At 33.2% G+C, this 24,112-nt stretch overlaps 1 protein-coding gene across 1 annotated transcript in view; it reads left to right on the forward strand.

Moving 5' to 3' along the window:
* Window positions 1-14,072, forward strand: part of LOC106713815 — a 99,449-nt gene extending 85,377 nt beyond the window's left edge. Inside the window, exons 4-11 of the mRNA XM_014506688.2 lie at window positions 6,891-8,730; window positions 8,822-10,942; window positions 11,020-11,297; window positions 11,554-11,760; window positions 11,957-12,246; window positions 12,748-12,859; window positions 13,117-13,380; window positions 13,484-14,072. Of these exons, the coding sequence (XP_014362174.2) occupies window positions 6,891-8,730; window positions 8,822-10,942; window positions 11,020-11,297; window positions 11,554-11,760; window positions 11,957-12,246; window positions 12,748-12,859; window positions 13,117-13,380; window positions 13,484-13,615 (5,244 nt within the window). The 3' untranslated portion in view covers window positions 13,616-14,072. The remainder of the gene's footprint in view (window positions 1-6,890; window positions 8,731-8,821; window positions 10,943-11,019; window positions 11,298-11,553; window positions 11,761-11,956; window positions 12,247-12,747; window positions 12,860-13,116; window positions 13,381-13,483) is intronic.
* The last annotated feature ends 10,040 nt before the right edge of the window (window positions 14,073-24,112 follow it).

Raw genomic sequence — 24,112 nt, forward strand, 5'->3', positions numbered from 1 at the left:
CGGCTGGGCTGTAGAAAGTTGCATTTACTCTCACTGTACTTCAGCCCGTCTCCATATCTCTTAAACGACGAGAAAGTTCAGAAAAAGAATACTGTAAAACGCTTATGATTTTATCTTTATTCCTTATACAATGATAAAGATATTATTTTAACAATTATGTTAAAGAAATTTGCCAAACCGCTTCAAATAAGCGCGAAATAATTTTTCAAAGATTAAGTGATATTGCCAAAAAGTAAGAGATATATTCAAAGAGTAAGAACATATTTTTGTAAAAGTGTTACATAACTGGAAACTAGCAGTAGGGTGATACTTGGTAAGGTATAGTTTTTACTAAAATATTTGATATTCAGTAAAGTTTGACCAACTTTTTCGTAAATAGAAAAAAAAATACAGACCAATTGATAACCTCCTTCTTTTAGAAGTCGGCCAATGATCGTTAACCTTTCTCGAAGGATGTGGTTGCAATCATTTATTTAGAATAATTCATTCCTCGCATTTATAATGAATAATTCGGTTGAATAAATTACTGAAATAGATATTCTTATGTCGGCATATTAATGACTCCCTAACTTCGCGTGAGAAGTCTCCACTTTTCATATTAAATTCACTGCAACAAATTAGCACCTTTTGCTTATTATAAAAGATTGCTTTTGTCCGGTACAATTACGAGGGTGAATTTTCGTATGAATGTAAATAACGAAATTGTTCAATTTTAAAAAGATTTTTGATACAACACTTTCGGGATCGAATTATTAATTACCTATTTCGTTTTACTTTAGCTCATTCTAAATATAGACGAAGTCACGGGCGCCAACTAGTATGAATGTAAGGCCCTTCATACAAAGGTGATGTAAATTTACTAAACCTGGCGATTTTAGGCGCTAAGCGACTTAAGCAATATAATGTCAAAGAGGTTTGTACACAGGCACGCGTCACCGATATTTCGTCACTAAAACCAGTCAATCGTTACTTATTCGTCAAGATCGTCGTGAGAAAAGTTGCCACAATTTTCAAGATGACGGAGCAAATCTATACAGTTGAAGTTTTTATATACCTGTACTGACTGAATAGACAGCTCGTGTCGACGTACTCGAGTCGGCCTTTAAATATGATATTGTAAAATTTAGATTGATTTCTACGAAGTACCCCCTTAAAGTGTTTGTTTTCGGGAACGACTGATATAAAAAGTGAAATAAAATATTTGCTTTAGCAGCATCCTGACATTTTAAGGTCTTTTCGGCACCGCCTATGACCCATTAAGTGCGGAAATTTGACGAGCTAGTGTAATATAAATTTTGTTACGTGTATTTTATCGTTTCGGTTTTTATGAGAAACGTAAAGAAGGCCTCTGAATCTTAACGCTGTTTAAAAATGTTGTTACACTAGAAATCGTCTCAAGTTACGATCTGCGTTAATATAAAACATCTTTATATTTAACAACGTAAATAAGATTATATTATTATTACTTATTTTAGATAAAAATAAGCAAGAAATAAAGAAAGAAGGAAGTAAATAATAAACAATATTTTCAAAAACTTATTTTATGTAAAGAACTGCGATCGCCCTAAAATTTGTCGGCGCAGAATTGAAAAGTACCATACATATGTATCAGCTACCTTCCCATCAAAGTCACGTCAAAACGTATTCAGCCATTCCGGTGATTACCCAGAACAAATGGCTTTGTGGACAGACATACAGGTAGACAGGCAAAAAAAAATAAAAAAAATGGTTTTTCGATATCCTAACGCATCACGTGTAAGAAATCTGACTTTTTTTTCCTATAATACATACAGACACTTCAATATTATTAATATGTATTAATTTAAAGGTAAATAAATAAAACTGTCAGGTAAATTTCCACGTAACCGCGAACCTTTGATTATTTCAGAAAGTTTCAAAGTAGAGGTGTAAGGTAGACACCTTCAAAGTTTCTGATACCGATCTCGTATCGTAAAACCGTCGACTACTTACTTATAACTTGCTAACTTGTTTTGATTAGACACTTTTACGATTTTGGTTAGGTGTTTGATGAAATCTTTAATTATTGTTTAGTTTAAAACTTTATGCTTAAAGAAAGGAACAAAGTTTATGTTTAACGGCTTAATAGAGCTTTTAATTCATTTCAAAAGGAAATTGAATTTTGATAGAAATATTTAAAAAATATTCTTATTTAAATTATAACATCTTTAGTAGCCTACTAGTATCCAAAATTAAAAAATAAATAAAATCTTTAATTTTGAATACCTTAAAGGTAAAAAAGATATAGAGAATTAGTTCAGTTAACTTTGCATCCAATTCAATTTTATAATATTTATTTATTTTACTAAAAGAAAAGAAAGCAACCTATCCCATTCTCAAGTCTTTAATGCATTTATTCCAAGTTGTCGACGTAATTTATACAAAGAAATAAAGTACTCGAATGGCATCAACTGAAATGGAATACGAAATACGTGACTGGGAAGTTTTATGTTTCTTGTTTAACTTCTAGTACCTTAGTACAAAGACGCACATAAATATGAAGAAGCGACGATAACTGATGAATTTATGTTATGAAATAATACCCTTGAATTCACAGTAAACCGACTTTTATATCAACGATTCCGACGTAATAATTCTTAGGACAATGACGTCATGATGGCATAGAAATAAAACATGTTTTGGCACAGATGCTTCTTAAAAGGAAATCCGCAGTAACATCAACAAATAAATAATGTAATTAGGCTAAGAGTTACTTGTAGTCAAGGAGCTCTTAGTTTATAAAACTCAATTTATAATCGAATGGATGAAAGATTAAATATTCTTTAATTTTCATAAAAATTACTCAACAAATAAACAATCGTTAGCAATAAATTAAAAAAGTTTATTTAAAAGTCTTGATTCATAACAGTCCGCAAACAAACTTTTTGCAAATATTTATTTCGCGCGTAAAAGGGGAATAACTCAACGCGATGAATAAAAAAAAAACGTGACAACGCCACCAATATACATCCTGTATCTGAATACATCGTGACAAAACGCTCGGAAAATATTGCGGAAAAATGCGAACCACGAGAAATTACACGTAGCCTCGACACGATAAAGGTCCGTTCACATTTTACATCCTTGTGTCCATAATGACATTTGAAAATCAATATTTTAAGTTCTAATCTATAATTAAATCCATCTAATACAATTTGTATGTATGTTACATATAACATAGAATTACCTTTGTTTTTTTCAAAGATAACTAAACGCAACATTTACAGTCATGCTATCGCAAGTTCATTTTGCCAACAATGCCTTAAATTAATATAAACAAAATTGTAGATGTTTCATCATATTATCTTATTAATATTATACATGCGAATGTTTAGATGTATGGATGGATGGATGTTTGTTTAAAGGTATCTCCGGAATGGCTAAACGGATCCTGATGAAATTTGGCACGGTTGTAGAACATAGTCTGGAAGAACACATAGGCTACTTATAAAGTTTTTTTAATGCCGCGCGGACAACTAGTAATATTATAAACGTGAATTTTTTGATGGATGGATCGATGGATATTTGTTTGAAGGTATCTCCAAAACAGCTAAAAGGATTTCGATGTAACTTGGCATAAATATAGAATATAGTCTAGAAGAACACATAGGCTACTTATAAAGTGTTGTTAATTGTGAGCGGACGGTGTCGCGGGCGACAGCTAGTTAATTAATAAAGCTCAAAGAGGTTCATTGTAAATAATCCTTTATACCTGAAAAGTAGCAATCGTATAGTAGGATTGATTTTATCGAATATATTCGTTAATAATATTAGCCCATTTGTTATCTTTATTGTGTTCCCTTAGTAAATACGAGATTGTGTTCACTCTTTTGGAAGAAATAATTTTTTCTTTCTTTTGTGATCTCCCACAAAGACTCATCAGTCCCGATACAAAGTACATGAGACGACGAATTAACTTTCATTTATTTCGTTTTATATCAATGTTAACTTATTCAGTATCAATTTAATAGTACATATGTATCTTGTTATAATGTTTTTTTTTTTAGGTTATTTGAGAACAGCTGAAATTACTAATAGGATTTGTAATTTACAATTGGAAATTTTTCTAACTTATAAATACTGAATTTTCTAGATTTGTTTGTATAGAAAAATAAAAAATGATCTTAAAGTTTTACGAAAATGTTACACTAAATTTTACAAGTAATAAGTTGTCGAAATTAATTTATTAGTTTCATGCTCTTTTGAAATTCTATGTTTAACAACATAAAATTTTACTTAAAGTATTATGTAGGCACCAGTACTATATGTAAGATAAACACAAGATATTCTGTAAAATAAAAAAGATAAACACGAATATTTGTAAGATAAACACGTGATGAAATACTAAACCTAAGTATCTTATTTAGTTCTATAATTATTATTAATACTCTTGCATCACTGAAATGTAAAATATCTTTCGATATTATTCTAGAAAAAGCTGGGTTTTTAATAACTCATGTTTTTTAATCTCACAGTGGGATTGAAGTATATCGGGCGGATTGCACGACTCCATTAGGCATATTCGTTTGGCAATCTCGAGTGGCATGACCTAGGTGTGAGTTTCAATACCCAACTGAAATCCTAGAGGCTTTCGCGTATCCAGTTTCTGTCAACGAATATGTACTTTTCGATCATTCATATGTGATTACTATCGAACGTTTTATATTCGATGAACGTTTACTAATGATGTATTTTTAACAACGAGTTATTTTATACAATTATTCACTTAATTTGTTAACACGCCGTACGAAAATCTCTTGTTATTGATCCAAGGAAGAGATTTTCGTACTTAGTTAATACTAAAGTTTGGAAGTCTGTAGTAATTACTTTGAAATTTCTTCATTTGTCATCTTTATTTATTGATTTTTGAGCTGTAACAACTTACAATTTGCTATTATTTGTTTTATTAATTATTAATGTATTATAATATTAATTTTAATTAATTATCTAATAATCTTAATAAAATTATGAATGCGAATGTTTTGAGATATGGATGTTTCTTAGAAGGTATCTGTAAAAGAACTCAACGAATCTCGATAACATTTGGCATAGATGTAGAACACAGGCATATAGGCTATGCATTCCTCCAGGCTATAATCTAGGTCAATTTTTTTTAAAATTCCGCGCGGACGGAGTCGCAAGTGGCAGCTAGTTAAGCAATGACAATTAGCCTTTACAGTGATTATCGTCAGTTCAATTTATAGTTAGCGTTATAAACTATATTTATTAAGAAAACAGGTATTTAGAATCAAACTAGTTTCTTTGCAGATAACCACTTCTTGCATAAACTTATACATCATGAAATTCAACTATTTGTTTAGAAAGAAAGTTTTAATTCTATATCTAAAATTAAAAATATACATTTTCAGTAAAAGTCCTTCAAGTCACAATTATGTATTAGCATATCATTGAATAAGATCCCGACGTTACAATGTTACATGTAAACAAAGACGCGACAAAAACAAAAAAATATTCAAACGCAAAAAACGGAGGTGACAGACTAAAAAATACAGCAGAACCGCGAATATGATAGGCGGTGTCGTATGTTGTTCGGTTTCGGTTACCGCTACTTCTAGCGTTACTGTAACAAGAGGCAGTGAAATCGCGGCCGGGGACGGGGGAATAGGACTGGAAACTAGCTCACTTTGTTCATTCAAATAGTCGTATGTATTGTATACCCACGGGATATGACTGTCGGCGCAAGTGAAATGTATACCAGTATTCAATGTTCTCCTAGAAAGTAAAACAAATTGTAAGAATATATTTAGGACTAAATATAAAAAACTATAAAACTTCTGTCTTTAATTTGAATCAATAACTACGAAACTAAAAGTTGTTTTTTTTATACGTAATAGTTAAGTATCCGAATGCCATCTTAGTTTCGAAAGGAAGTTGACTCGCTGTTTTTTAAATAGGCCAATGATTTTTAAATTTCAGATTTTTGTACAAAAATTTATGAATAATTTCGGTATAATGTAAAAAGCAGCTATAAATTCCTGTCCTTATTTCATATCAAAAATCTTGATCCTTTTAAATCAAAACACAATGACGATCAAAGAAAAAGTATTTCTGTCCTATCTTACAACGCTTGAAGAACAGTCGTAGATATGGCAGAGCAAGTTTCTTCACTCCATCCAGAGTACAAGCTTTTAAGAAACTTTGCCAACGATCCTGTTACCGAGTTTATAAAGAAAAATACCGATACATTTTTCCTCGCTGTGAAATCGGAAAGTTTTACCACAAGATTCGGAAGATAGTCTTTGTGTATTGAAACCTGCGGTATAGAATAGTTCCTTAAACTGAATTCCTTTCTGTTTGTTGATTCAACAAATAATTACAGCTCCATATACTTTTGGTGTATTGCAGAGTTCTTTTATAGTTATTCAGTAGCTCTATTATAAATATAAATTATTTTAGTTGCACTTTATCATATTTTCCATAATAATAATGCATTGAACGAAAATTTACATTTGAGGATAATGGCAAAGGAGACAGTTTAAAAAGTTTACCTTCGACATATTAAAAATAAAATTGAATTACTATTTAAAACTTAAGTAATTAATTTCAACGATAACTTAATGAAATCCTAAAATGCCATGAACTATTCATCATATAAACCTATATCTGGCATTAAGTTGACTAAATAAGAGATATCGAATGCTAGTTAAGTTAATACGAGCCCTAACGTTTCTAATTACAAACCGCTTTGCAGTGACACACATTTCAAAAACATATCTACATCATTTTATCGTGATTAACCAACGTAAATTATCTTTGACTTTATGTTTGCAGTGTTTTTATAGTATATTTTTACACTAGTAGTTATATCTCAATGTATCCTAATTTTACAGTATTTTCTTCTTATATTTCAGATATACGATACACCAGAGAGTACGCGACCGAAGAAATGGTCATCGAAGTTAAAATTGAACACGTCAGGAAGCTCCAAGTCGTCAGAAAAATCTCCTGACAGTCCATACATGTATGGAACTGTAAGCGGTCCACCCGGATCTGCTCTGTCTAAATCAATGAAGTATGCGGAAACATGGCTATATGGGTCAGTTAGAACTCCAACACCGCCTGTACGACCCAGTGTGTTTTCATCTTACCCCGAGATTCCGGGACCAGTGCTAATTAGCACACCCCAAAAACCAACTCCTCATAACTATGCAGTTATTCTATGTTCCTGTCCTGAGTACCTAAATGGTACCAAGAAAACCAGCTCAACCAAAGTCAGTATTTGTAAAAAATGTAAGGGATCTCGTTTGCCATTAACAATAGCTGAAAGTCCACGAATGTTAGTAGGTGGAACTGTTAGAGGTCCGCAAGTAAGTCGTGATACTGGATTACTAAGAGCAGGTACAGTTCGAGTACAGAACAGTAAGTCAAGGCCTAGCATACTTAAATCAAATGGAGACTCTACTGATCCATATGATCTTATGAGAAGAAGCCGACTAGTACCTCCTCATGAAGCCCGAATAGGAAGTCAGTTCTCAACAACAAGGTCTAGAGCAAAAAGTATTAGTCCTTGTAGGATTAAGAATAAACCCATCATTCCAGACACTCTTGCGAAAAGTAGGAGTAAGTCCGTTAGTCGTGTTAACGAGTTATGGGTTGAAGAGGAGACTAATGCAAATGATTATAAGAAATCAATACTGTCTTGTGATATCAATCCATATGATTTAGTGAAGTCAAGCGGTAGCTCGAAATCATTAGCTGAAAGTGAATTTGATGACGAATTCGGTGACATATTTCCAGAATCATTAAAAAATAAAAATGGAAAAGATACAAGATATACCAAATCAGATTCTAACGTTAAGGCCATTAGCGGACAAAGAATACGTATTTCTAATGAATCCTCAAATCGTAGTACTGAATCACCAGATTTTGTCCCCGATAATGATCTCAAAAAATCACAATATAAAAGTCATGAAACTTCACCATCGCTATCTTTACCAAATATTAAAAATGAGGGAAAGAAAACGGTATCACTAAGTAAAAATAGTAGTAAAAAAATTTTAAGTATGTCTACTTCCAATCGTACAAAACCCAAAAGTGTTTCTCCTAAGCGACCCCCTAGAAGGAATAGAAGTGTCAGAATAGATGATGATAGTGAAAGTGATAATCAAAAAATTCCAGACAGGAATTATAACAGAAAATCACTTCAAGACCTATCTCGCAATTCGAAGTACAAGAACCAAAATAATGACACTATTAAATCGATTTTAAAGAAGCCAAAAAATTACAGTAGCCCTGATTCAAATGCGAAAACTGAAACATCTGATGATTCGTTTGATTACAAGCGAACAAATTTTTCTCAATTTTACCTTCCGAAGCCTAATGACAAAGGAGTGATCTCACCTAGTAATAATTTAAATAGAAAGCGTGTACAATTTTTAGTAGAAAAAGAGGAAACAAAAGTAATCTATACAGCCGAATTAAACCTTCAGGACAATACTATAAAAGATAATATAGAAGGAAATAAACCAGAGCAAGAAGATTTTGAAATTGTTGCAGAAGGTGATATTGTTAGCAGCACTCTGGAAATATGTGACGAAAAAGCAACAGACGTAATAACTGAGTCATTTAAAGACGATAAAAAAGTTGAAGAGGAAAATCCCGTCATCAAAGTTGAAACCATTTTTGAAAATATTGCTACCAAAACAAGTAATGGTGAGACCACTAATACCAATGATCATACTAAATCTGATGGTAGGTGCAAAGTAATTTTATGTCGATAATTAATTCAAGTTTGTTAACTTTCTTTGTTTTACCTTTTCTTATTTTGGTTTGTTTGTTTCAGATAATAATATACCAAAAATTCCAGCCTTGCGGCGATCAGAATCTGAAAGATTAAGTTCGATTCTTTCTATTTCTCCGCCAAAATTTTTAGATACCATGGCTTTGCGTTCTAAGCCAAAGCATGGACACACAAGTCAGGTGTTTTTGGAGTCTGTTACTGAAAAATCCGTTACTAACGAAAGTAACATCTTACAAATACAGGGCCTCAATGAACAAGAATTCCAGGCTAAACATGAAGACGAAGAGAACGAAAATCTTAGCGACAACAGTGAAATTACAAGAGAAGTCTTGAAAAACTTACGACGCGGAATTTCCTCGTCCCCAGAGCCGCCTCCGAGATTGAAATATAAAGAACGTGGAAAGAGCAAAAAACAAAATTATGTAAAAGCTCGTTTTATTCGTAATAATTCGTCAAGTTCAACGAGTGACGAATGGTCTGACGGAAATGACTGCGAACAGAAAACTGTTTTACGAGTTAAACAATTTGATTCAGATGAAGCTGATGAAATAAGCACAAGTAAAAATTTTTTGCGTATTATTGATAATGAACCCAAAAAGACATCAATTCAAATTAACGGAAGTGAATGTTATTCCACCATGAATGTAGGAACTGACACACCAATTTATTTATCATCTGTGGTAGTTAATGATGATTATGGAAACACTTGCAATACATTTCAAACAGGCACAACTGTCACGATTAGTGTGGGAGGTCCACAGAAGGACATGAAGAAGTCTAAAAGTCAAATATACATCGGTGCGGTATTTTCTGAAGCAGAAGTAGGCATAGATGAGTCAAACACATATGAAGATATCTGTAATGACTCTACCAAAAGTTACGATACATCAGGTTCATTTAACAATAGTACTGTGAGTGATGTTTCATCTATATTATGTGACCCGGTCGAAGCAGTTAAAAGAAATCTTGTACCTCACGTATGTGGTAAGGTTACTGATACCTCGAATAACTCAAATGAAATCGATGAAACCGAAGCAGTAACCGAAAACCAAGCGGAAAATGGAAACTTTGTTACAAAATTATTTAATGATCCCTTTTTTGGTCATTTAGCAGAAGGCCTTGATACAGATTTAGTAAAAAAACTTATTGAAAATTCATTAATAAAACTCCAAGAAACAAAACATCAAGAAGGGACAGATAGCAGCAAAGGAACTATTGAAAAACTTATAGAAAGCTCTCTTATTAATATGAAGAGTGATCTTGCAAAAGACTCGGAACAAGAAAAGGAACAACAAAGTAATGAAGAAACAAGTGTGAAAAAAGAAGAAGTCAACACATCGGTTGTTGTAGATAATGACGACAATGGCTGCTCTGCTCCCTATGAAAGTATGGAGTACGAGAGTGGTACAATGGGAGTTTTCTCAGATCTTGAACCTATGTCAGATTGTTACAATGCTTCAGCTAGCGAATTATCTACAGAGGATGAAACTAATTCTACTAGATCAAAATTTTATCAGATGCTCGTAGACGCTGCATTATGTGATATAGAAATTTCTAATAATGCGGACGATGATCACCTTTATGAATCTATTCGACTTAACTCAGATCCAATATATGAAGAAATTGGGGATATGCCACCCCCATTACCGGTTAATCCACCGCCTAATTCCCTTTTGATTCACGAAGATGAAAAACGTAGTGGATCTCGTTCAATTTTTGAAGGAGCGTCGAAATACGACATTTTGTCCTATTTAGTTGATGCCAAAGAGAGAGGTATTGATGATGAAGAAACGTATATCACGAACTATGGCAATGAAAGTGAAGCACCGGCCTTAGTAAATGAATCAAAGGATAAACAAAATAGTGGAATTTCAAAAAATCACCTAAGTAGTAACACAAGTCAATTGTCTAACGCATCAGATTCTAGTGAAGATAATTCTTTGATAATAAGTCATGAATCATTAGAGAAAACTGTTGTATGTAAAAAGACATCAGCAGAAATTGAAAGAAACGATTCGGGCGTAGGTTCTGAAACAAGTAAGTCCTCAAGAAGCAGACTGCAGGGTAAAAATTCCCCTTGTAATACTCTTACTGAAAAAAATACACCGATCCACCTGTGCGAAGATTGTGATACTGCTGTAGAAACTCAAATTACAGAGCAAGGTATTAGTTAATTCACTTAAAGTTAATTTATAAAAAGGAATACTGAGTAGATCATATAGAATAATTATTTGTTCCAGGTTCGGTATACGCTCCTTTGGTTTGTAGAAAATGTGCTAAAAAAAGAGCAGAAAGGAAAGAAATAATCTCCGAAATTGTTGAGACTGAAGAAAAATACGGAAGAGATCTTCAAATTATTTTAGAAGAATTCTATAAACCTATGTTAGTAGCTGGTTTATTAACGCAAGAGCAGCTGAGCGCCATATTTTTAAATGTTGAAGAATTAATTGAAAATAATCAAGTGTTATCAGAAAAACTACGAGATGCCTTAGAGATTGCCATAGAACAAGGCGATGAGGTATGTTTCTCATAAATTTTTGTTCATTTCAGTTATAAGTGTGCTAGTACCGAAAAAACTAGAACTAAGCATATATTATATGTGAGGAAGCAACCAATTATTATTTATTATTAAGTTTTGTAGTGGAAGCAAGAGTAATATACTTTTACCCGGGTTTTCCAATAAATTTTGGCTTTAGAAAATATGTTTGTGCATTCATTTCTTTTTAGGTGCCTAAAATATGTAATTGCCAAGTTTTAAATAAAAAATATTTCAGGACTTACTCACTGTTAACGTCGGAAAGATCTTGTTAGACTGCTCTGGCATGCTGACAGCTTTTCAATCGTACTGCGTCAAGCAAGCTGGGGCGGCGCTGCTTTTAGCTGGCCTTGAAAAAGAAAAAGAACTTCTCAGAATATTTTTGCGTGTCTCGCAAATGGAAAATGCAGTTTTAAGACGGATGAATTTGAATTCATTCCTTATGGTAAGTTTACAAAAAATACGCATATTCGAGTTAATAATTTAGCTTTATGTTCCCAAGATATTGCGTTTAGTGGATCTAGCATGTTAAGTTTAAAGGACCGGAGTAGAAAAAGAGGTAATCTAAAATTGTATGACGAAGTACCAACACCTGGAATGATTTAAAAATCATATGACGGTAACAACGTTAAATTTTGCAGGTTCCAGTTCAACGTGTGACCAAATATCCATTACTACTATCAAGACTGTATCGGGCGACTGCATCCTGTGCATCTGAAAGGGAGGATGTCCGTGGGGCGCAGCGCTGCGTTGAGTCCCGGTTGGAAGAGATTAACGCGGCAGCAGCGGCGGCAGCAGCAGCAGCGAGAGACGTCCCGCTGTGGCGACGACTTGCCGCAGCACGGCGTACGGCACATGACCTACATGTAGCTGATATCAGACTCAGAAAGATGGCTGTAGATGTACTCGACTGGAATCATGATGATGCAAGGTTCGTTGTTACTCTCATCATTACGAAAGTTTGATCTAAATAAGAGTTTGTTGAGGAATTCAAAACCAGTAACAATAAAATCCATTTTTAAAGAAGCTTGAAGACTACGGATAATATAAAAAAAATGTTTTTATTACGTTCTTGTTAATTAAAAGAACTAAGAATTTAAAAAAGACAAATTATTCGTCAAGGCCATCGTAATATTGTATTTGCATTGTCACGCAATTTCCACATGAGTGCCAGATTTTAGGTAAATCAGTAACCAGGAAGTGGATCAAATTTAATTTGCAAGATTTGATTACAAACATCGGCATAGATGAAAATAAATAAAAGCTTGGAATTAACTGGCAGACACAAAGTCTAATTTAATTTCATGTTTTGCAACTTGCTCGATGGAATCGACTTACAAGAATATAAACATGAAATGTGATATGTGCATTATAGTACATTTAAGAGTTAAAATATTACCAAAGTACATCTATCATTTACTTCCATTTCCAGGTTCGCAATGGAAGGCAAGTTGTTGTTCACACAACCAAACGATAACAACTGGCGCAAGGGACGCACCATTAAGCTAATGCCGATAAATGCGCTTTTGGTTACTAACGGAAAGGTAAGTTTCGCAAACGTTAGCAAAACGAATCTTTTAAACAAGCTTCAACAACACGTTTATTCAAAACTATCATGTTATTCCAGCTTCACTTGAACTTCACTTAACTTTTATTTGATAAAATTTATTTGAAATAAGATATAATTTGAGTATTGAGAATTATTTAAGGGTATTATCGATTAAATTCGTTTGTTTTTAAAAGTTTTTCTATCTTTGTATTTTTTAATTATCAATTGAATTCACCTCATTCTTGTTTCAAGCCAACGACAACACACAAGACGAACGAGATACGAGAGACAAGGGAGGCTCGTGACCGGGAGGCAAGGGAGAGAGAGGGTGAGGCGCTTTTCGCCCGGAGCGGCGTGCGCGAGGCCGCACTGCTATTAGTGCGAGAGAAAGCGGGAAGATACACGCTGCAGCGAGAACCTCTCTTCCTGGACCGCTGCGTCGTCGCCGCGGACCACGAGCCAGACCACTTCTTTGAAGTTCATGAGATAACTACTAAAGATTCTTACATATTTAAAGTAAGCCGAGTCAAATATAACTTTTATTATGAACATGCATTTTCTTTTACACGTAATTATATAGCGATACCGATAGAGAATTCATATTTATATTAATTTCCAGGCCGAGGAGAACACTCGTACGAGGACCTGGTACCGTCAGTTGCAGTACCACGCACAAGGCGCAGGCGCATGGCGCAAACGGAGGAACGCACTCGCAAACATTATGATCAATCCTATGCTTACAAGAAATTAATACAAGCAATACTAAACAGCGCAAAAATTTCAACTTGTACAGAGTTAACTAGATTTTAATCAGCTATGTGTTCTCATCCTATGTGAGCCTAAATAAAATAGATTTTTAAGATTGATTTTTATTCTTTTCGCTTTTACGTGACAATTCAGATCAGCCACTTGCTTTTAGGTTACGTTAACAGCTACGATTTTTGCGCAGCGTTGGTTCGTAGCGAACCGCTACGCCAAGATGGTTGGTTGAACATTGGTTGATTACAGTGTTTTGTCTTCAGAAAGAATTATTATATAAATTGGAATAAAATGCGATTAACATGTTGCCTTACTATGGATTATTGCGGTGTTATTTACTTTCCCTTTGATCTATTTATTCTACACAGTTTTACTCTACTAAAAATTTTTTGTATCACTATTTTAAATCTCTAGGCGCCGATGGACATAACATTACATAGTCAGGAAATGTTTAATTTAATTTTACGAAACATTTATATATGTTAAAAGATTATTTAAGTCTTTCCAAACATTATAAATATATTATAGTAAAAATAGAAAAAAAAAACAAATCTATTATTACGTAAAATTAGTTTTTCAATGTTATTTGTTTCGTTTTCATTTTCAGATGAAGATTATGTTTTGCCATAATTTTAAATAAAAAAAACATTGTTTTCAATTGATTTGTTATAAGTTAATTGTATATAATAATAAGATTGATTTGCCACTAATTTAAGTTAGCTTTACACCAAAATATGTTTTTCTTTTCGTTTTGTTATAAAATAAATAACGTTGTGTCAATTGTCGTATCAGTTATTTAACAAGGCAAACAATTGTTCATGTAAATAGTTGAATAAACAGCTGTGATATCAAGTCCCCATCAAAAGAATCCAACAAATTTTCAGTTCAACTCTGTTATTATCAACGTAATTTCCTGACTAGTCTTAAGGGAAACTGTGTAATTATTTATTTATATAAATAATAAATAACAACATAAATATTGTTGATAAAAAGTGTATTTATTATATATATATTTAATTGTAATTAATATTAATTTTTCTAAATTTAGATTAAATTAGAATGGAAGCATTTTTGCCTTACGAAAGATATATTTGTTAATTTTAGCGCAGATGGATGGAAATAAATAAATGAAAACAATTATTTTATTATTATTATTATAATTCCCTTTTTATCTTAATATCAAATCCTTTAATTCATTTCGTGAGTACTTTTACAATAAAAAGATTCGAATTTTATATAAAAAAAACCAAAGATATTAATATTACCTTTGTTGTATAAATTGGATTATTCATACAAAATTTGAACAGTATACATTTGTAAATATGACGCAATATAAATAGAACTAACGATGTTTTCCGCAGATACGCATCGCCGTTACAGCGCACCGTGAAACGATCCGGAATACAATTACTGTGTTGTGAAACTTGTAACGTCACAAGCAATATACGTTAACGCCTACGAAACAATTTGCTCCTAACACAAAAGCGTAGAGACCAAAACGTTACCGTGTTACGCAGAATACACTTTCATATTGCAGAATAAAAAGTTATCGAACACAAGTAAACGATCTAAAGTATGTATACTTTATTATTCTCTACATTCCAGAGGCTTATTGATCAAGCATGAATAAAGTTTCAGTACAGAAAATAGCTGTAATATAGCAGAACTGAAGCTTTAGAATAAAAACTAGTCGTTTGTTAAGTTTTTTTTTTATGTAGATGAAAAGAAATATCATGGTTAATATTATAACTTTAATTGCCAGTTACTTTGAAGTTTGTTCTTAAAACTTTTCAAACAGTGGGCCTAGCACGAATACTTGCGACAATTATAGTTATAGACAAAATTTGTTTAATATAATTTGTGCATCATCCCAATAGGGTGTAAAGTACACCAAAAATCTCATACTAATTTTGAAATAATTGACGATGACGAAATGAAGGCGATTGCTAGGGCCGGTCAATAGATGCCAAGTGATTGTTAATTATTAAAAAAAAACTATAAAGTTACGATTGATTGTCGATTATTGTGCATTGCTTATTTAACAATTTACCGCTTGTTTTAAAAATAAACAACAAAAAAACAGTGTATTCTTGTTTCTAAGTCATATATAACATCTGAGCCGCTTTGCCATATAAAATGATTACATTCGCTAAATTCATTAATAATGTTATCAGGGCGGTTGCTCGCCAATACGGGATTAGTACCGTTCCATTAGTAGCGAAGACTTTTTCCCTATCTTTTGTTAATGTATTACAAAGCCCAAATTAGGTAATTCTTTTAAGATATACAATTTTCTTGAACCTTTTTCTAACAAATACTAATAAATAAAAGGTATCTTATCATAAATATACACATAAAAAAGAAAAATAATAATGCAATCAATATTTAAGAAAAAAAAAGTTTTGCGATTGAATAAAAGAAGAAAGATACCATAGAAAACCATAATTTCCAATAAAAAATCTCAATACTTTTGGATCGTTATTTCGCTACGGTATAGGGCTTTTTGACCTTTTAGAATGTCAAATCGCAAAGTATAGCTTTTCAAAATAGAGCGTAGGCGTTTTAAAACGCTGTAGTCGTTTAGAAATAAATGAGTGCTAGTAAAATATACCAGACCTTTGTTGTAAATGCAGTAAAAGGAGAAATCACTTAGTACCAACAAAGAAGAAACGAAACGCTTTGCAAGAATGCACTAAGTTTGCTTCTTTTAAATTGTACGAAACGAAATACAAACAAAATAAAATAGAAAGCATTCGTGCGTCGCATCAAATTGTATTTTCACAGAAGAAAATAAAATTATTGTGTACATTATGAAGAAAATATACCAGTTTCATATTAAACTAGCTTTTACCCGCGACTCTGTCCGCGCGGAATAAAAAATAGAAAACGGGGTAAAAATTTTCCTATGTCCGTTTCCTGGTTCTAAGCTACCTGCCCATCAATTTTCAGCTAAATCAGTTCGACCGATCTTGAGTTATAAATAGTGTAACTAACACGACTTTCTTTTATATATATAGATGTGTGACATGAAAATTCTTACTGAAGATCTGATCTCATTAACAATATGGATTTTTGTAACCTGAATCAAATACTCAATTATAGGTACCCTATAAATAACCTATAAAATGAAAATAACTTTGTACCTAAAAAAAAAAAATCAGTCTCATTATATACTAATTATGACTGGGTACTTTTATCTGGTAGATGAAAATACGTGCCTAATTTAAAAAGAACATATTTTTCCATGCGAATTTTTAAAGAGCTTGCATATTATTACCTTTTAAGCAATTGTTCTACATTTAGTAGATAGAAAGACCACTTTCTTTTGAAGAAACTCAAGGTTTCCGTATAAAAATTCTTAGTCGTGTGGTTGTTTACACAAAGGTAAGGTCAAGGTTACTACTTTATTATAAGTTTTCGTGGCATACGTTTTGTTTCCCTTCTTATATATGTTATGAGTACAGAATAATTACGCTTAAAGAGAAATATTATGTTTATTTCTTTTGTTTTTTAGCTAAAAAACTTATACTTACTTTTACTTACTTACTTAAACTTATATTACTAGAGAAGTCCCTGATGAATTGAATTGTTCACAGTCTACTAAATTATTTTAAAACTTAATGAATCGTAATTTTTTAGCTGTTCTCAGCTTTTATAAATCTTGTTTATTTGGTTATTGTTTTTTTACCTTAAAATAAGAACGTCAGTGGCTCAGGGATTAAGCACTTGACCTGCAATCTACAGGTTCTGGGTTCGAATCCTGCCATGTACCAATGTGTTTTCGATTTACATATTATGTACATTTATCAGACCTTCGTACGGTGAAGGAAAACATTGTTATGCAACCCGCACATATGTGTGAGTTCCCGGGAGTAAATGACGGCGACGCCACCCGTCGCGTTACGTGTCCCCAAAAAGGCGAAAAGTGGATTGCGGAGGTCCGTGATCTCTGCCTAGCCCTCTGGGTTCAGGCGTGAGTTGTGTGTGTTAAAGTAAGTATTGATAAGTAATGATAAGTTGTGTGTGTTGAGGTAAGTAATAATGAGTAGTACAGTAACCTAAAGTGTGTGTGTGTGTGTCCGTAGCATTGTAACGCTATGTTAAAATTACTTTACGTGTTGCGAAAAACATAACACGGTGCGGTTCTTTATGTTGACGAGTTGGCTTTTATTTTTAACGGGTTCGCCACACACAATCACTCGCCGGTCAATGGACATAGTTCTTGCGTATGGAAATAAAATACAACGGAATTTTGAAAGTATTTCCAACAGCAAAAAGTTTTGGAATATGTTAACTAATAATGCTTTTTTTTACTACGGACAAAGAAATTATATGAAATTATACTTTTAGTTTACGGAATGGTATTTGGTTTTGGTATGTTTTCTAAATGCATATTTTTTTTTTGTTATTTTCATATCGAGTGATTATTTGGATTTGATTAAAATAGGTTCATTTAATATTTAACTACACCAATGGACTATTTAAACAACCATTAAATAACTAAATTACATTAACTTTTTCACTTATTTAATACAAAAACTTGACATTTTCAGAAAAACTTGAAATTTTACTAAATATAATAAATACCACAGGCGTGAATAGGTCGGCGGAAGCATAATATTATTGTGATTAATACGAGTAGTGTGTGGCGTGGATCTTTCTTGTTTGTATCGTGTGAAAAATTATACACGGCTGCTTAAATGAATTATAACTTAAACTACCTCGACTAGTAGGGGAGGCGAAGTGGGGATTTTTGGATTTACTCGAGCGTGGCAGTTAAACAAACATAAGGGGAACCTTGAATTCTATCGTGTTACTTTTGCCACCTTATGAGCTGCACTTTTGGAGTAGCCGAACAGGATACTAAGTAAAAAAACTCTATTGTTAAAAATGACTTAACACGTCAGTATGGAGCGTTTTTTTGTGGTAAGAGTACTTGATTGGGTGTAAGGTCTCCCTCGTATGTTTTACTGCCACACTTGAGTAAACCTAAAAATCCCTGCTTCTCCTCCCATTATATGAATTACTGAAACGAATCTTAAAGTACGACGACGGTATTGAGAGCGGAGGAAACCGACGAGCCTTTGTGCGTAGAACTATGAATGTGGAGTTGGCAAGAGATGAGCCAAGATAGGGCTAAATTTAATGCAGTAACTCTCTTCTGGTTTAAGGACGTTACGTTGTTGTGAATAAAACAAGTTTGGAAAATGTAAAAGGAAACCGTAAATTTAATTTTAAATATATACGTTTTTTTTAGAATTTGAAATGTCCTCTCGTAATAGTAGTGTAATCAAAGTGTATGGCCTCATACGGTCAGTGGATCGTCTGGAACAGAATTGCACAAAGCACAACGCTAGCTCGCTCGGGATTAAAGTACGACAATTTCAAAGCGGTATTAAGTAACATGGTAATTTTAAGATTAACAGAACTGTGTTGTTGAAAAAGGTAAATATCAATTTGAAATCAGTCCAGTATAAAAAATGCGTAGTTGTGATCGCAGCTATTGCTCTTTTGTTTTGCTTTTGTTTTCATCTTTCGCCCTTTTGAGCAAGCATTTAAATTATATAAACACAGTTTTAAGAAATCATTCAAGGGGAATTTATTTTTCAATGTTTACTTGGACGTATTTACTTATTATTCAGTAGGTATAGAAATCATCACAGAATTTACTTCATTCCAACTGTTGAATTTCCTTGACCTCTCTTTTCCTTTGAAATACGTGGGCCGCCGCAGCGCTGCTTGCCTAAAGCTTTGCAGTGCCATAAAGGGGCAGTTTTCCATTTGTCAAAAGAGAGAAAAAATACATACCGTTTGTATGTTTTAGCGAGAGCTTTTGAATTTCACGTGGTCCGATTAACTCGAGGAGCCTTAATGAAAGTTGAAAAGGGCGCAGAGACAATGGTTTTCTGTCTAAAATATAAAAGTATTGTGTACTGATTACACCGGACTGGGGAAATAGAGAAGAAAAACTTCCAGTTATTTGTATTCAGGTTTTTCAAAAAATAAAAAATTGAGTGCATTATCATACTAACCATACTACTCGTTATATTATAAATGCGAATGTATGTATGTATGGATGGATGGATGGATGTTTGTTTGAAGGTATCTCCAAAACGGCTTAACGGATCTTGATGAAATTAAGCGCACGTGCAAAACATAGTCTGGGAGAACACTTAGGCTACTTATAAAGTTTTTTTTAATTCCGCGCGGACGGAGTCGTGGGCGATAGCTAATTAATTAAAATTACCAAGTGACAAGTTTCATTATAAAATGAGGATTATGATACACCAGCAGTTGCCCGCGACTTCGTCCCCGCGGAGTAAAACAAAAATTGTTAGTAGCCTATGTGTTTTTCCTAACTATGTTCTATATCTATGCCAAATTTCATCAAGATCGGTTGAGCCGTTCTGGATATACCTACAAACAAACATCCATCCATCCATCTAAACATTCGGATTTATAAAATTAGTAAGATATTGTAGGCCTAAAGTAACATATGGTTTTTTTTTTATGCCTCTACTTTTCATTGCTGTATAATTCCTCCGTAATCCAGTGTATTACGTCGTCATGAAAAAGTCGTACAACGCGTTGGTTTACTTCAACAACAATTTTATTATTTGTTTAGCGTTAAGAAATAATAAATTTCAACGTGATATTTGGAAATACGCAATATTTTAGAACCCAATGTTTGAAAATTTTTTAATAACCGAGTAACATTGTTTTCAAATTTAATTTATTAAGAAGGATAAGAGATTCATGATCGAAAAAGTTTTTGGAAAACAATGTCTTAAAGGTTTTAATGTCTCTTGATAAACAATTTATTAATTGCTTCGAGCTATTGTAACTTTTCGAATAATTTGTACTTGTTTTATTATTTAATATGGACATAAATTACTAAATACCAGTTGTAATTTTATGTGATGATTTTTCTTCTCTATACACCTATTTTTCTTCAATCAAACATATTTTTTTTTTTAATTCATAATAATACGAGTATAGTTTATGGATCTTTAAAATACGGTTTTTGTAGGATTTCCTTATGAAATGTTTGTTAACAGTTAAAATAATATGGTATTGAATATACTTACTCGAAAGTGGCTCTCCAACACAAGAGGTCGCCACCTCCGCTTGTCCTACGCCATCCTGTCAGTCGACTGTTTGGAGATATTGCAAATCAAGGTCCACGGGTTCTCTCCAGCGGTATCTAAATATTGACAATGATCACACTATCTTAGTAAAAAAAAAAAATGATTTCAAAACAGTAGAATATCTTTCTAAAAACAATCTAACCAAAATACAAAACTAAAATATATTTTTTTCACTTTGTCATAAATAGAATCATAATATAATTTTAGTTAATGATATAGGTGTCATTAAAAAATAATTTCTTTCAAAAATAAAATCTTTGTAATTTTTAATTAGTATATGTCACTCTTACTAAAAGTGTAATTATTAGAGTAAATGAACGTGAAATATGTTTCAGAAAAAAACTTGTTGATACGATGGACTTAGTGTTATGAAACTCATCAAAAGAAGTCTTCAAAGATAGCAGAGTAACTTGTAATTGAAATAGTTACTTGGACTTAGGAGTTATAACAGAACATGGGATTTCTAATCTCTACTTAATACATCAAGTTCACTTAGTACCTTATCGTTAGGTATTTGTACATCGCAGTACATAATATAACTAATGAGATAATTTGTTATCATTATTGAAGTTTTAAGTCTTTATTTGAATTACAGAAAAAGAATTTGAGGAGAACTTTACTAGTATTATTTAAATTGATTTATTTATCCCACTCAATTCAAGTAAAACAAAAATTAAATTATGGCATGGTCTCTTACGTTTGGCTTCGTTCGGAATTCAAAACAAAAAGACTGTTGATGAGAATACCTTGACTTCTGGAACTTTCCTCTTCGGTTACAACGGACGGCCGTCCGCTGTAAGAAGTTTTGGGCGAGTGACCCCGACACCCCGCACAGTGTGCAGGCGCATCCTCCCCGCACTTCAGACCCCTTCGCCGCATTAGTCGCATAATAATATAATCCTACCAGATTAAATTGGCGGCTCGGAGTATGGCGCGTTTGCAACTACTATTATTACTATTACTACTATTTAATATTAACATTAACATACTCCCCCCATTGAAAGTTTAACTTTCAATAGTTTCTTGGGTTAATAATGGGCATATTTTCATTATAGCCCGTCGTAGAATTCCCTTTGTTGTTTGGACATCCACAACTCTGCAGACACCGTCAGCTCCAGGATGCAGTTGCTTAATGCGACCGACGATCCATTTCATAGGTGGCATGTTGTCTTCCTTGATAACGACGAGATCACCGACCTTATATTGTTTGTTGTGAGTTTGCCATTTGACTCTTCTTTGCAGCTCAGATAAGTATTCAGTACTCCAACGTTTCCAAAAATGTTGTCGCAATTGTTCTAGAAGCTGGTAGCGATTAAGAGTAATCCTCTCCGTCACAGGTGAGGGAAGCGACGTTAGCGATCGTCCAATCAGGAAGTGGCCTGGCGTAAGTGGATTTAGATCCGATGGATCAGCTGACAAAGGGGTCAAAGGACGCGAGTTTAAAATTGCCTCTATTTGGGAAAATAACGTAGATAATTCTTCAAATGTTAAATTGGTATTACCAGCAATTCTTTGTAAATGGAATTTTGCTGCCTTTACACCTGCCTCCCAAATACCACCAAAGTTCGGGGCATAAGGCGGGATGAACTTAAAGGTGATACCTTCTTCCCGCGCAAATTCGCTAACTGACTGGTTACAGGCTTGGGTCATTCTGTTCAGTTCACCTTTTGCGCCTACAAAATTTTTGCCATTGTCGCAACAAATCAATTTGGGTTTTCCACGGCGTGAAATAAACCGACGGAGACAAAGTATAAAAGCATTAGTTGTTAAATCACTAACGACCTCTAGGTGTATTGCCTTCGTTGAAAGACAAACGAATAAACATAAATAACATTTAGATGATTTAGCACCGCGACCTTTGCGATTTATGATTGAAAAGGGCCCTGCAAAGTCAGTACCACAATTCTCAAATGGAGCAGCAGGAGTCACTCTAAATTGAGGTAAGTTACCCATTATTTGTTGCAATGGTTTTGCTTTTAATTTTGTACAAGTTATACATTTGTTTACAGTAGTTTTAGCTAATACACGGCCACCTGTGGGCCAAAATTGTTCACGCACTGAACTTAATAATTGTTGGGGACCACAATGAAGTAGTCGGTTATGTTCATGCATGAAAAGAAGTTTGGTAAAATGATGATTGGAATTGATCAATATTGGATGAATCTGACTGTATGGACAATGAGATGCATTTTTAATACGTCCTCCAACACGGAGAACTCCTTCCTTATCTAAAAAAGGGTTAAGTGACACTATATTTGACTTATGATTTAATGAATTTGTATTTTTTAAAGTATGAATGTCGTTTGGAAAAGATTCTCCTTGGGACAATTTTGCTAAAATTATTAACGAATTTTGTACTTCATCGGTTGTAAGTTCACCAGTCTGACGTGCTGAAGGAATAACTTTACAATTTTTTATAAAACGAAACACATATGCAGTTACTCTTTGTAATTTAGACAATTTGGAATAATGTTGAAATGGTATTACACTTTGTTGAATTTGTACACTACATGCAACCTTTGTTTCAGGTAAATTTAATTCAAATTTAGTTGGAGGCCAATCAACTTCATCTTTGATTGTAGCTTGTATAACAGCGTGATGTGGTAAACAGTAACCGAATTTTGGACTTTGAATTTCCGTTAAATGACCTAACCTTTCATACTCATGAATAAAATCAGCATAGTCTTTTTTAACATTAGACAATTTGGTCAATTTTCTTTCTAAATTTGTAAAACGCCTTTTAGCAATGGCATATGAATCACCTAAAGCATCTTCAGGTTTTTCAGATAAAGGAATTGTTACAGAGAATCTACCATTTGGTAATCTTTTAGTAGTTTGTATAAAATGAGATTCACATAATTCCTCATCTTTGGATAAAACATTAGAGTGGGAGGATATTTCTTCCATTTCCCAAAATTTGGCAAGAGATTGTCTAATCTCTTGAGAAAAGTTACACTTAACATTAGCTGATAGTTGTGTTGAGCCGGTTGGACCAGCAACGAGCCAGCCCAACTTTGAACTTTGGAGAGTGGGTTTGTTTCGCCCCGTTTTAATTAAATTGGACTCAACGATATCCCAAAACACATCTGCACCTAACAGAATATGTATTTCAGAAGGACGGAAAAAGTTTGGATCAGCTAAAGTAATATTGGACGGTAAGTTAATTTTAGTTGTATCTACTTCTACACTAGGAAGAACACTAGTAATTTGTGGTATAATAAAACATGACACATCTATAGTAAATGGGCTAGATCTAGACTTTATTGTAATATTACATGATTCAGAAACTTTGCTTACAGTATCATTAATACCAGAAATTAATATTTGGTTTTTATTAGAAC

Source organism: Papilio machaon, chromosome 12 (assembly GCF_912999745.1).
Source record: "Papilio machaon chromosome 12, ilPapMach1.1, whole genome shotgun sequence".
Taxonomy (NCBI): Eukaryota; Metazoa; Arthropoda; class Insecta; order Lepidoptera; family Papilionidae; genus Papilio; species Papilio machaon.